The following is a 12,747-nucleotide window of genomic DNA, read 5'->3' as shown; positions in this document are numbered from 1 at the left end:
GGGAAGCTGTCAGTAGAAAGGAAGGATTCATGTTTTCATGTGCTGTTCCTTGAGAGGAGATATAAATTGATAACTTAATGATGTCTGAACTGCAGAACTAGGTGTGTGTGGTTGTTTCTATGAAAGTCAGAGAACACATACTGTTTTGGGAGCCTGGTTAGTGTAATGTTGGTTGTCTGCAAGAGCAATGCAAAGTGTGTGTAGAAAATTGGGTTCAGAGAAAAAAGATGCAGATATCTCTGAACTTACAGGGGTGAATCTGTAAAGCCATGGAGCTTTTTTCTGAAGCAGCTGAAAGGCTGGCTGGCGTCACAGGTCTCTGTTCTCAAACTCTGTAGCTTGTGCTTAAATTTCCTTGGCAAACTCCCTGACTTGGTGAGACTGCACACACACTTGAAATAATGTATGTGCATGCGTGTTCGCACGATAGGGACGTGAATCTTGCTGGAGGCAACAGCCTGCACCTCTGGAGTTCAGTGGAGAAACCTAAGTGAAAGCTGACTTCTTTCCACAGACTTAAACACTGCAAAGATTGAACCAGGTGTTTATCTACATTGCTAAGAGTCACAAAATTCAGCATGTGTAGCCAGGGTCACTATCCAGGGGAGGATTCTGACAGCAATGGAGAGTGAAATGAGAAGTGCTCCCAGTGCTCAGGCAGAGCTGTGGTGCTGCTGCTGGACACAGGATTTTGCTTTGCGTGTCTCTGCAACCTGTTTTCTTCTATTGCAGTCCCCCAGTGGGGCTGTGCCTGGTGTCTGCTCTTCCTGGGATTACAGTCACAGTGGGATATGGATGAGTGCTGGTAAGACAGAGGATTTTCTGTGCATTCGAGACATATCTGTGTTCTTAATAACTTTACAGGGGTTTTATTGTAAGCGGCTTTTGTTGTTTCCTGTGGCTGTTCGGGTCCATCAGTTTGGAGCTTGTTTCCTCTAAGATCTTTGAAACAACAGGATGGAGAATCCAGTGAAAGCCCATTGCTCTGGAGAAAGGCTTTGGGCTAACCTTTCCTCTTTCTGACAATGCTTTTAGAGAATCTGCTGCCAGCATTTTAATATCCTGTAATTTCTCACTGGCTCATGCAAGGAATTTTACAATATCACCAAAGGCAGAAGCCTCTGTGGGGAGAATCAGGAGTACTATGAAATGATGTACCTGTGTATTCTGTGGATGCAGGAATGTAGGTGGTCTGCAGTATATAGAACTTCAAGTTACTTTGCTTCATTTTGTCTTTAGGTGTAATTCTTGAGGCCACTGACTGCAGTCCCAAACTAGAACTTGCAAAGAGAAACACAGCAAAGGTCTGGGTCCTCCAGGAGCCAAAGAGGGATCAGGCCAGACTGGGGCAGAAATTATTGCTATTATTACGTAGAGGAAAAATTGAAAATGCTGAAGCAGATTTATGTGAAGATCCTTTGGAGATGGCATTTGTGTCTTAAAATGGGAGTGCAAGCAATGCAGACAGCACTGTGTTTCTCTCTATGGTTTTAATGGTGAACTCAATCTGGGAGTAATAGAAACCTATGTTAGTGATTTGGGAGTAAAATAGCCTTTCTGATAATATTGGAAGAGGACTTGAGTAGTTCCTGGAGGGCGGCTGTGCCGTAATGCCATGGAATTCTGTTTATACCAGTTCCCCTTCATCTCTGCCTGCTTCCTTTTGGGGTGCCATTAGCTGGGGGTGCGAGGACATTTACTCCAGTCTTTTACTCCTGTACCAGTGAGTACCTTTGTGAGAGATGAGGATGCACTTTGCTATTCAACCCTAGCTGCTTAGATCAATATCTGCAGGAGGAGAGTGATTTTAATAAAAGGACTTTCAGCTTTCCTATCTCCATGACAGATAGACCCCAGCTAACATAAATCCTGGCCTTTCTCCTGTCAGTCTCTTGGCTCTGTGTGACATGTAGATGTTTTGACACTTGAATACAAATATTTCACAGTTAGCTAATAGTTTAGAGCATATATTTAAGAGATTTACTTCTGCAATCACCTGGTACCTTTAGTAAATGTGTTTGCCTTGTAAGGCCTTTCATTTGTTTGGAAAATATATCCACACACTCCCATACACATATGTTTTCTGTTGTTTATGATGTATCACTGAGAGAAAATGAATTTTGCTTCAGATCACAGTACTAGGGAGCACTCTCCTAGCCTCCTCTTTAGGAATGAGAACCTCCAGTAGCTGTGACAAACCTTATTTATCAGGTGTCAGGAGGGATGCACAGGGGTTTGCAGTGTTGGCAGCGGGAAGAATCAACTCTGCACCAGGGAAAGGAGCAATACCAGGACGAGTGCAATGAGGTGGGGAGCTGAGGGATGCATCTGCAGTCCTGATGTGGCCCCTGGGACTGTAACCCAGCCTGGCTTCACCTTGCGGTGTCTGTGCCTCTTGACTGTCCCCATACAAATCACCCTTCTTCCTGAGTTGGTGATGTCCTGGTTTTCAGGGTTGGTTTTGGCATCTCCACCTCCAGACGAGAAATGCTGACGAGTGTCTGGAAGGGAGAAGGAGGTTTTAGGAAGTCCTAACACTGCTCATGCCTGGGGGAAGCAGCTTGAGGTGGACTTGGTATTCATGGTTTGTATTTATGGGGCTCCTGCCACCAAGTGCAGGTTGTGCAAAACCTCTGGGTATGGGCTTTAACAGTCATCTCTCCACTCCAGGTAACCAGAATAGAAGCTCTCCTTGGTTAATCGGGTGTTTTTAAACTTCAGTTTAGCTTGCAGTAGTGGCTCTGTCACTCAGTTCTTTCAGCTGATGAATTCATGATCTTTAGCCACTGTGCTAATGCCTCTAATTGTAACTGCAGGACAATTTCCTCATTGCTGCTGTATGAGAGATACAGAGAAACTTGCCAAGAGCAGCCTGTGACTTTCACCTGCCGTATAAACATCCCGATTGAAACTAGAATGGCAAGTTATGTCAGTGGTCAGTCCAGCAGAGCAACCTGGGTGATTGCAACAGCCACATGAAATGAGAACTCATGGGGGATTTCCTCTCTTGGACACCTTCCCTGCACTGAGGTTTGGGCAGTTAAAACAGTTTTGTCAGTTTTCTGCACCAAGGTGGCTTTGGAGTGTGATATGGAGGAAAACTCTCTTTAGCACCTGGGGAGTTAGTCTGGGCTGGAAAACCTTAGTTCTGAAAATACCTGTATTGCCTCTGTTAAGAGGAGGGAGGAGCTGGAGATGGCTGATGGAGACTTAAAGGAGAAACCCTGTGAATGTCTTACCTCATTTCTGCTTGGGTTTTGGAAAGGGAGTGTCTAGTGTCTCCATGCTCTCCTCATGCTCACCTTTTTCTTTGTAGGTTCACCCTCAATATATTTGCCTTTGTGCTTCACCCATCAAAATGATCCCCTACTCCTATTTGGACAAGAACTCCCTGGCCCTGGGAGGCCAGAAACAGTTATCCTGTCCTTTGTACAGTCCCTGGTTGGGACCACATAGTGCTTCTCCACATCATCTAGGCAGGACTACAGGAATATATCTAACTTCCAGCTTTTTTGGTCAGACACGTTTGAATGAATGTTCTTAACGGGGAAGGCTTTGGCCAGAAACACGCCTGTGAGAGGAAGGTGGAGGTGAATAAATAGAATACGTGATGACATAAAGATTTTAGGAGGTACAGGGATGGGAACGTTACTCACAGATGGTGAAGCCATCCTAGCGTTTTTCATGGAAAGCTCTTTTAGGGATGTTTAGAGAGTTTTAGATATTTTTTTTTTTATTGTGACTGTTTTCTTCTATTACTCTAGCACATAAACCCAGGTGCCTTAGTTACCATGTGTCCCACTGTACAGGGTTCAGAGGGAGCAATAAAAGCCTCTAAAACTTACCTGAAATAGCCCTGTCTAGGAAATGATAAACCCTCATGAGAGGTGAATTTAAGTTGTTACAGTAGTGTAACACGTTACATGCATACTCTTACTTCATCTTTTTGTGTTTCAAACTGTGTTACCTTTAAGCTACAAGAACCTCAGTCTTTGGAAATAAACATATCAGCTTGGAGAACCATTCTGCTGTAATAATAATGGTTCAGCTGTAGCTTTATACCTGTTAAAATCTTATGTGGTCAAATCCAGGGGCTGCATGGACTAGCATGTAATTCAGAGGAGAAAGCAGGGTGGCTTCATTGCTTGGGTTGCATGTTGTTTCCTGGTTAGGATAAATATGTGGTCTGTTTGGTAAACAAGACTGAACTCCTCCTTTCCAGTTATAACAATCCTGTTAACAATGCTCTGCCCAGAGAATGGCAAATAATGAGGTGATGGCTTAGCAGGGCAGTTCTCAACCTTTTGTAAGTGGAGCCTCGTTTCCTTGGGGAAAAAAAACCCTCTGATAGAGTGGGTATAGTGCTGTTATAAAGGGTAAAAATCCCAGGGTAAACTTTGTATATTTCTGTGATGCATTTACTTCACTTTGCGTGCTTGTATGTGCTTGTGTAATTTTGTGTCGTCTTGCTTTGTAATTGCTTTAGGGATCACTTCTGAGGGTATTGTAGATGAGGGAGTGCAGATTGAATGGCTGTGCCCACTGAGAGCACAGATCCACCTGGCCCTGCAGCCCATTTCTGATAGTACCCAAAAGCAGATACTTTATAGGAAAGAGTAAGAACAGGCAAGCACAGAGGATGCTTCTAAATGTGCCCTGAGCAGCCCATGGCAGAGGTCTTAGTTTTGCATAGTGCTGATTTAGAGAGTGTAGCGAGCAGTATTCTCTTTGGAGTCCCACACTTCACATGCTTTTCTTGCTGGACTAATGCCACTTTTGGCCTTTTTAAGTGTTTTTTCTTTTTTCTTTCTTTCTTTCCTTCCCAGTTTTCTAAACTTTTGCTGATAAGAGAACCCTGAATTAATCTTCAGGCCTTTTGGGTATTGGATTACACTCTGCCTCACTCCTTTCTGTGCCAGCCATGCTGGAACTGGCATGAGATGTTAATCCTGCTGTACCTATTCACTCAGTCGTAGAGGAAAATGTATGAAAACAAATTGCTAGTCCAGGCTAAATTTAGATTTATTCAGTTGGAGTTAATTATAATCTTTATTTAGTCCCAAGTGATGCCTTCTTATCATACGCTTATTATAGCTGAGAAAATTAATTTTTATTCTACCATAAAGGTGAATGTAATAATCTGGGTTCAGGGAAGGGATTACTTTAATAAGATTTATAGGCAGCCTTTCAGACAGGATGGTTTTATTACTATCTGTAGGTGGCCTTGCTGTACGTATGTCTTTCAGTATGGGTGACTGTGCAAAATGCATGCAAGCTGAAAACTGTAGTGAGCACCAGCTTGAAAACTTCCACATCCTACTTAAGTTTTTGGCAGTGGTAAGCAGGCAAAGCACTTGACTTGCTTTGGAACACAATTATACAGTTTATTACTGAGCTTGTGGCCTGATCAGGGGTTTCATTCATATGTATGCCTTAATTTTGCCCCAAAAGATGTATTTTAGCAGACAGAAGATTTAAGAGGCCCAAGGCGTTACTTTCCAGCTTTTTGGAAGCAGAGTGATGTGCAGACATAGGCATGTGGTCTGGGAAAAGAAGCTTTAGGGAAGAGTGAGCTGTGAGATTGAAGGGGCCAGCTCACTCCTTTCCCCATAGACATCTACGTCTGCAGCATGCAGGTCTCCACTGGCCACCGTTAGCAGTTATCTGCTGGAAATAGGCTCCTCCCAAGGGTGTTTTATTACCTCCAAGATAAAAGTGTCTAGGAGGGATGGATGGATTCTGGAGAATCTTTCATTGATTTACTGAGAGGGGAGACTGGAGTTGTGCTGAGCTTAGATACCTATTTGAAATGGGATGGGCTAACTCCCATAGTGTGTGGTCAGAACGTGGAGCTGCAGTGGCACTTGGGTAACAGAAGTCTGAGACATTAGAAGAAAAGTGAGACAGTGTCCCGGGCCCACAGAAGTTAATGAGCCTCTCATCACTTCGAGATTTTTGGATTAAGTAGACCTTTTTTTTTTGTAAATTGCATCCCTTTTCTTGTCTTTCAAACTGAGCTGTCTGACCAGCAACGTTCTGCAGAGTGAATCTGTCTGCACAAATGTATAATCAAGATGGAATGTAAGGACCGTGAGCTGGTTGCAAGTTCTATCCTTACCTCAAACTAGGATAAGAAAATTAGAGAATGAGAAGAGCTCAAAGGTCTCCTATAATCTTTTCTTATGCTTGAATTTTTTATATGTTGACAGCTTCTGCACTGACTTTAATGTTAAAAAATATTGTGATCTTTTCTTAGCTCTTTCTTGCAGTGTTGTATCTTCAAATTATTCTGTTACAGTTGAAAAGACTTATTATGGTTTGCGTTTTGTCTTTTTGTTCTGTGCTAGTGTGGCTCACTATGGAACTACCTCAAGTACTAAAGGAGAAAGGCTTAGTTTTGAATGGCAGGTGATGGAAGTTGTTCCTCAGCAGGACTGTGGAGGGTTTATCTCTTCCTTTTCCGCCCTAATGTAAAACTGAGGAGATGAGTCACAGGATGGACTCTGAATGTGGAAGTAAACAGTGACATCCTCCTTCCATGGATATCATATTAAATTTTGAATGAGTCAGGGAGAGTGTGAGGCGGGTGTTCATCTGGGCTCCTTAAATTCTCACTCAACCCAAACTTATCCTACTCATATAGTGCTCAGATGAGGTCTAAACTCGTGATACATTTCCACTCCAATCATCCTCCTCATTTTCCTGCTGCCAGGATTGAGAGTCAGAGCTTCTTCAGCTGTCACCAGGCCAAATCACCTTGCACATGGCTGGGGTCCTTAAATAACATCAGGGGTTATCCCTTGCATGTATGAGAGAAAGTGACCTACACAGCTGGTCCAGAATCTGCTGTAATTTATCAGCTACAGAATAGCTTTCCTTGTGTAGACACCCTGTTCTGGGATACAATTTGTTTTTATTCAGGGATAATGCCTGCATTTCCAGAGCAAAATAATTATTATGAATAGAGCCATTTTTTATAGTGGAATAACGTACATGTGTAGTTTGTTCTTTATGGTCTTTAGCGAGGCCTGGTGGGAAGGACTGGTGATTTTTCTCCTATACAGACAAGCCATTGATTCCCTCTGCATGAGTCATGGATAACATCATAGTACTTACTGGCACCACATTACTTGAAATGATTCCTCTTTGTAAAAGAGGAATGTCTGTATGATCTCACGCTACAGTTCTGATGATGCTGCAAAAAAGCTGAATTTGAACATTTTAGCAGTTTTCCCCCAGGTGCAGGATCAGATTTCTTGTTTGTTTTCAGAGAAAAAGAATATCAAAAGTTGCAATTTTAAACACTTCTTGTTCTTCACACCTTCAGCTTCAGAATTACTGAGGGCTTATGGAAGACTTGGCTCCTGTGAAGTAGCTCGCTAAAGTAGAGGGAAGATTTAGATGTGAAATTTGGATTCATGCTCCATCAGGAGTTACTTTCCTTTTTACTTTCAAAATGATGAATTTTAAAGACTTTCTTCTTGCTACAGCTTAGCGTAGATGCATTAGTTTTTAATGCTGATCTGCCACTGCCACCACTGCCTTCTATGGGGATACTTGTTTTGCTTCTTAAATGCTTCTACATTAAAATGTATGAAAGCTAAGAAATGTAGCTTGAAATGAAATCTTGAGTTACATGAACAGCAGACTTTCATTGCACAGTGTGAACTACACCTGTGGCCTTGCATGTGTCTAAGTTCTCTGCTGGTTTTGTGGCTTCAGTCCATGGTCCAGTGAGATTAAAACCAAAGGTGATGGGTAACTTTATGCTCTTCAGAAACATCAGAAGGGTGTTTCCTTTCTGTCTGCACTCAGTTTTCAGGATGAGCCAAGCTATGAAGCTCTTGCCTGACTCAGGAGCGAGGGGGTTTGGCATAAAATGGGAGCGATGAGATTTTACAAGTTGACCTGGTTTTGCACTAGGGGTCTTGGTATTTGGCTAGTGCAAGTAAGTGTTTTAAAAGGAGCAAAGCACCTCCTGAAAACCTGTTACAAGGTAAAAGTTACTTTAGAAATTAAAGCTAAATAACCCAAGTCGCATTGAATGTCTTACTTCCCTCCATCTCCCTTCAATGCCACAGTAGTCTGAGAAACAGGCTGTCTTCAGCACTGGGCTCTGGGGATGCTCATTCACCCTCCATTTACTTTTCTTCAACTCTTGCTCTCTTTTGTTACATAATTAGGACTCGCCCACCTTCTGATCTAATGTTCTGCCCTCTTTTGATCTTGCTCGAGTGTTTATTAAAGGAGCAGGTGATTTATTCATTGCTTTGTTGCAAACCAGAAAGCTGCAAATGTGTCCTGTTTGTGATTGCTGCTGTGAGGAGATTGATGCTGTGGTGCTGATGTACTGAATTAAAAAGGTGGAGTGTTGGTCTGCTATCATATGAGTTATCTCTTTTTAGATGTACCTTCAGTGTCATAAATGTTGCTAAATTCAGATATCGTATTTTGTTGCAGGCTGGTTTTAGGACAAAGCCCAGCCTTGCCTACTGGTGTTTATGTCTTCCCATATCAGCTTTCAGACAAAATTTGTGTCTCATTGTGTTTGAGTTGCAGCAGGCTGGTATCCCAGCCCTTGTGCCAGTTCTGAGAAGAGGCACTGAATGTTGCCACTGGAATGAAATGGAGGAAAGGGAAAAAAATGTATGTTTTAAGCTTTGTGTAATTCTCTGCTTGAGAGAGAGAGAAAATATCTGCATAAAGGATGGAGGGGGAAAGCCCTATAATGTGAAGACAAGTGCATTTAAGCCTTGCCTTGCTCATGGTTCCTCTTTAAGTTCAGGAGCTATGTCGGTGTTTAAATCTGTGTCTTGGGAGAAGGCAAATTTCAGCTCTTCTCCCAGCAATGGAGAGTACTCTTGCTGCTGTGCATCCTTTGCTGGCCTGTACGGCTACACAATTTTAATTATAAGTGCAGTTTCTCAAAAGTATTTATTTCAAATGTAGTTCAGTTTATCTACAATTAATCCAGGAAGGTGGTTGGCTGTATTTGACTCCTTACTGAAGAAACAACACCGTTCCTCCCCTTGCTGCCCCTGGCTTCAAGGGGCGAAGTTCACTTTCAGTGACTGAGTTGTGCAGTTGTACACCAGCACACAAACCATGCAGTGTCAGGGTGCTCTATAAACAGCATAGCAGTAATGGAGCTGCTAAAACACTGCTTGGTGACTTTGGTTCTAGAATTGGCATTGATCTTCTTTCTCCCTTCTCCGAGGGAAATGAGCAGGACAAGGTTTGACCTGCAGCGTGTTTCCCGAGTACTTTGTTATTCAGTGGTGGGATAAGAGTGCTGGGGCTCCCACAGAGCAGCACAGCACGCAGTGGTGGGACATTACCTGACCCTTGGTAAATGGTGCTCACTACTGCTCTTTGCTTCCATCCCTGTTGTGGGTTGATGTGGTGCTAACAGGCAGTGTGTCCATCCCTGCTATGCAGCACCTGCTGTTTTCTGAGCTCTTTTGCTTGTGCCTCCTACTTTTTACACTGCTTATAGCTTGGTTAGCCTCTTGCCTAGAGGGACTACATCTGTCTTCTTCCCAAGTTGCTTATTACTACTCACACCTTCTGGCTTGCCATAGAGAACTGGGGTCTCTGGACCCAGGGACTGCGCCAGGTGCCCATCACTCACATCTGGGTGAAATGAGATGTGGAAAGGAAGGGCTAAAGTTAATATTCTCCAGTAGAAAATTGGTTGTCCCCTGTGTGAGGTGTGATTTCATACCAAGCTGGCCCAGTCAATGCTCACATAGAGAAGGGAGGAGGAAGTTTCTCATCATCTGGGTTTCTGCATTTCAGCTGCGTGCAGCCAGGAGGTGTTGTCTGCACTGGCATGTTATGAGAGATGGGCTGAAGTGTTTATGCATGGCATAAGAACCGAGAGGACACTCAAGTGGGGTGCTTGCATGACAGCTGCTCTGCAACTGCATCTGCTTGTCAATCTGAGAGGAAACCCTGATCTGATCCCTGTGTGGAGTAGTGAGAGAGGTGACTGTTGATACTGCTTTCTGTTGCGATTTTTTTTAGGCTTTTGTATTTTTTTCACATATTTACTCATTTCCACAAAGAATGTTCCAGAAGAACATCAACACAATTCAGTATACAGCACCAGGAAAGGCCAGAAGTATTGTGATGAAATAAGAAGCGTTTAAATGAGTGTAGATAATCACAAGCCATAGAAAATAAATGAGCAGAATTTCAACTGAGAGCAAAAGTGGAGCAAAGTCAAATGGATGAGATTTGCCCTAGAATCTGTCTGCACTAAGTGAAGGCTTTAAAAATACACAACCTGAAAAATTAGCTTAAATATTAGAGCTTTTACCTGCTAAATTGTGGCTGCAAGTATCTGAATCATGTGGCTTGTAGCAGGTGCCTTGTGTATCTGCTCTCCCCAGTCCTGGCAAACAGTAAAATCTCCACTGGGCTTCAGCAAGAGACAGCAAGAGCTTTGACCTTAGGCTCTGTCATTGTTCCTTTGTTATCTGTGTGCGTTATGGAACTGCTTCATTTCAATTCATTTGGTTTCTGTTTATTTCCTCACTGGCAGTCCCTGGAGCTGCATTCACCAGCTTTTTGTTGGAGCGTATGCATTGATAGTTTGAAAGACCCACCATTTCTTTCTGGTAGAGTCACAGCCCAGATTGAATATATCTCACTATTAATTAGAGATCGGCCCAAACCAAAGACGTCTGTTTGATCCCTCCCTCCCTCTGGAATCTTTTCTTGCCTAGGAAAAATTGCTCAGCGCTGGCTGGAGGATTGACCATTGTGTTGTAGAGAAACTTTTGTGGTTTCCAAATGTGTTTCATTCTCCTCTGGAATTAAATCAGAAAATCTTTCTAACCGTCTGCAGACTCTTGTGTAAAGGATTTTTCTCCGTCTCTCAAGTTCACTCTTGCCTATAAATTCATCCCACTGAGACCCCTATCAAACCCATTTTTGTGTGTGTGAAAAGTTTGGGTTTCAAGAACACAAAGCCTTTATCAGGTTGCCACTAACTTCCCAAAGGCTGACCTATCAAAAGCAGACTGGGAGTGATGCGCATTTGCAACCCCCATGGCATTGTGTTAGTGACACTGGGCTAAAGACAATGTTCTGATTTATTAATATTCAGTATATTAGATTCTTATGTATGTTGAAACATGGATGAGGAAAAGTTGTAAGTTTGATCTGGCACTAAAAGAACAAAGAGCAACCAGCAGGAAGTTTAGAAACTTGACTGGGATCTGGCCAATCAGTCTCCTTGTTTTCCCCAGTCTTGATTAATGGCTTTCAAGTAGATCTTAGTTGGGGAAGGTGGAGAGGGAGCTTACAGCTGATGCAGTGGGATGTTTTCAGTGTATGACCTTTGAGCCAACAGCGTTATTCCATGGTACCTGTGTCAGATTGTTCTGTAATTGTGGCTAGCAGTATTGATCTCTGTGAATACGCTGCTTTTGAGGAAAACTGAGGGGCATGCTAAGCAAACGTTAGAGTTGTCTTTCTGTTTCCTTTGGCCTGCAGTGGTGGAGAGCCGAGGAGGGATCATGGACAGCATACAGAGATTTTCAAACCTCCCAACGTACCTCCCTGCAAACTATCAAATCTGCAATGCTGATACGTTCTTCTTCCTCAAAGAAGCCAACCAGGATATCATGAGGAACTCCAGCTTGCAGTCTAGGGTGGATTCATTCTTTATATACAAAGCCAGACTGCCACCTGTCCTAAATGCCACATACGGACCCTTTTCTGTTGAACAGGCTGTTCCCTTGGACCTCATGCTGACTTCTGCATCTTTTGGTTTCTCAAACCAATTCACTTTTAATTGGAAATTAAAATCTCACATAATCAACAGCTCAATCTATTCCAACAACCCTAAAATACAAACCTTGTTCTATATTGTGGGGAAGGACTGGGATGACTATAATTCTGAGGAGATGTTGCCTTGTGTGAAGATGTTTGCTCTCCTGGAGTCTAGAGAAGTTGTGGCCAGCTGTAGGTTGACAGGTCATCTGGGATTATGTGTTGCAGAGCTGGAATTATCTCCTACCTGGTTCAGCTCCCCTCCACCCTTGGTTTCAGAGGAAACAGCCTCCCTGGAAGGGATTACTGTGGAGCTCTTCTATAAGATCTACACAACAGATGGGGAGTGTTCTCCAGAGGATGAAAAATGGGAAAACAATATCCATGCAGGTCAAGATAATGAACAGAAGGCTTTGTCAGCTATGGAGAGGATTGGTAGCATTGTTGTTTACCCAAATCAAGATGAATTAAAACAGTCTTCACTGAGGCTGGATGAAAATATCGTTATTCGCTTACCACTCAACCCAGTCAGAGAAGGTGACGTTGTGACCTTTCATGTTGCCCTGGCTGAGGACTCTCTAGCAGACCAGTTTGTATTAAGGTAAGAGAATTTTTAAAGTGCTCTATGCTGAACAGCCCACAGATAGGGACAAATCTGTGTCAGATGCAATTTCTTTGGTTACATTCAGGGTTTTCCACAGAGAACTTAAGCATTTTCTTTCCAACTGGGGAAAATGATAAATAGTTTGGAATTATCTGTGTGGATGACACTTTTTTGAACATGGGAATTGATTTTAAAGTATGAGCTATAAATTTTTGTATGGTTATTTTTTTGTTGTAATTCTGTTTGCTTCTAGTCATCATTCTGCCTCTCTAAGTCAGGCAGGGTAACTGCGGTGATCCATTTTGCTAGACAGTTTGCAGGAGGGTTTTCCAGGTCTTCAGTGAAGCTTCCTCTCCTTTTAT

At 42.9% G+C, this 12,747-nt stretch overlaps 1 protein-coding gene across 3 annotated transcripts in view; it reads left to right on the top strand.

Moving 5' to 3' along the window:
* The window catches only part of LOC133275897 (transmembrane protein 132B-like), a 233,867-nt gene that overhangs the window by 51,736 nt on the left and 169,384 nt on the right, over nt 1–12,747 (top strand). For 2 of the 3 annotated variants that reach the window (XM_061466176.1, XM_061466177.1), the window contains exon 2: nt 11,503–12,382. The exons of the other annotated variant lie outside the window; for it this stretch is intronic. In XM_061466176.1, the coding sequence (XP_061322160.1) occupies nt 11,503–12,382 (880 nt within the window). The remainder of the gene's footprint in view (nt 1–11,502; nt 12,383–12,747) is intronic. 3 annotated transcript variants of the gene reach the window in all.

Source organism: Pezoporus flaviventris, unplaced genomic scaffold, assembly GCF_033815535.1.
Source record: "Pezoporus flaviventris isolate CSIRO_AGI_PZ_B2104156 unplaced genomic scaffold, CSIRO_AGI_Pfla_v1 ptg000041l, whole genome shotgun sequence".
Taxonomy (NCBI): domain Eukaryota; kingdom Metazoa; phylum Chordata; class Aves; order Psittaciformes; family Psittacidae; genus Pezoporus; species Pezoporus flaviventris.
Note: the sequence above shows the minus strand (reverse complement) of the source record. Positions and strands in the feature narration are given on the sequence as shown.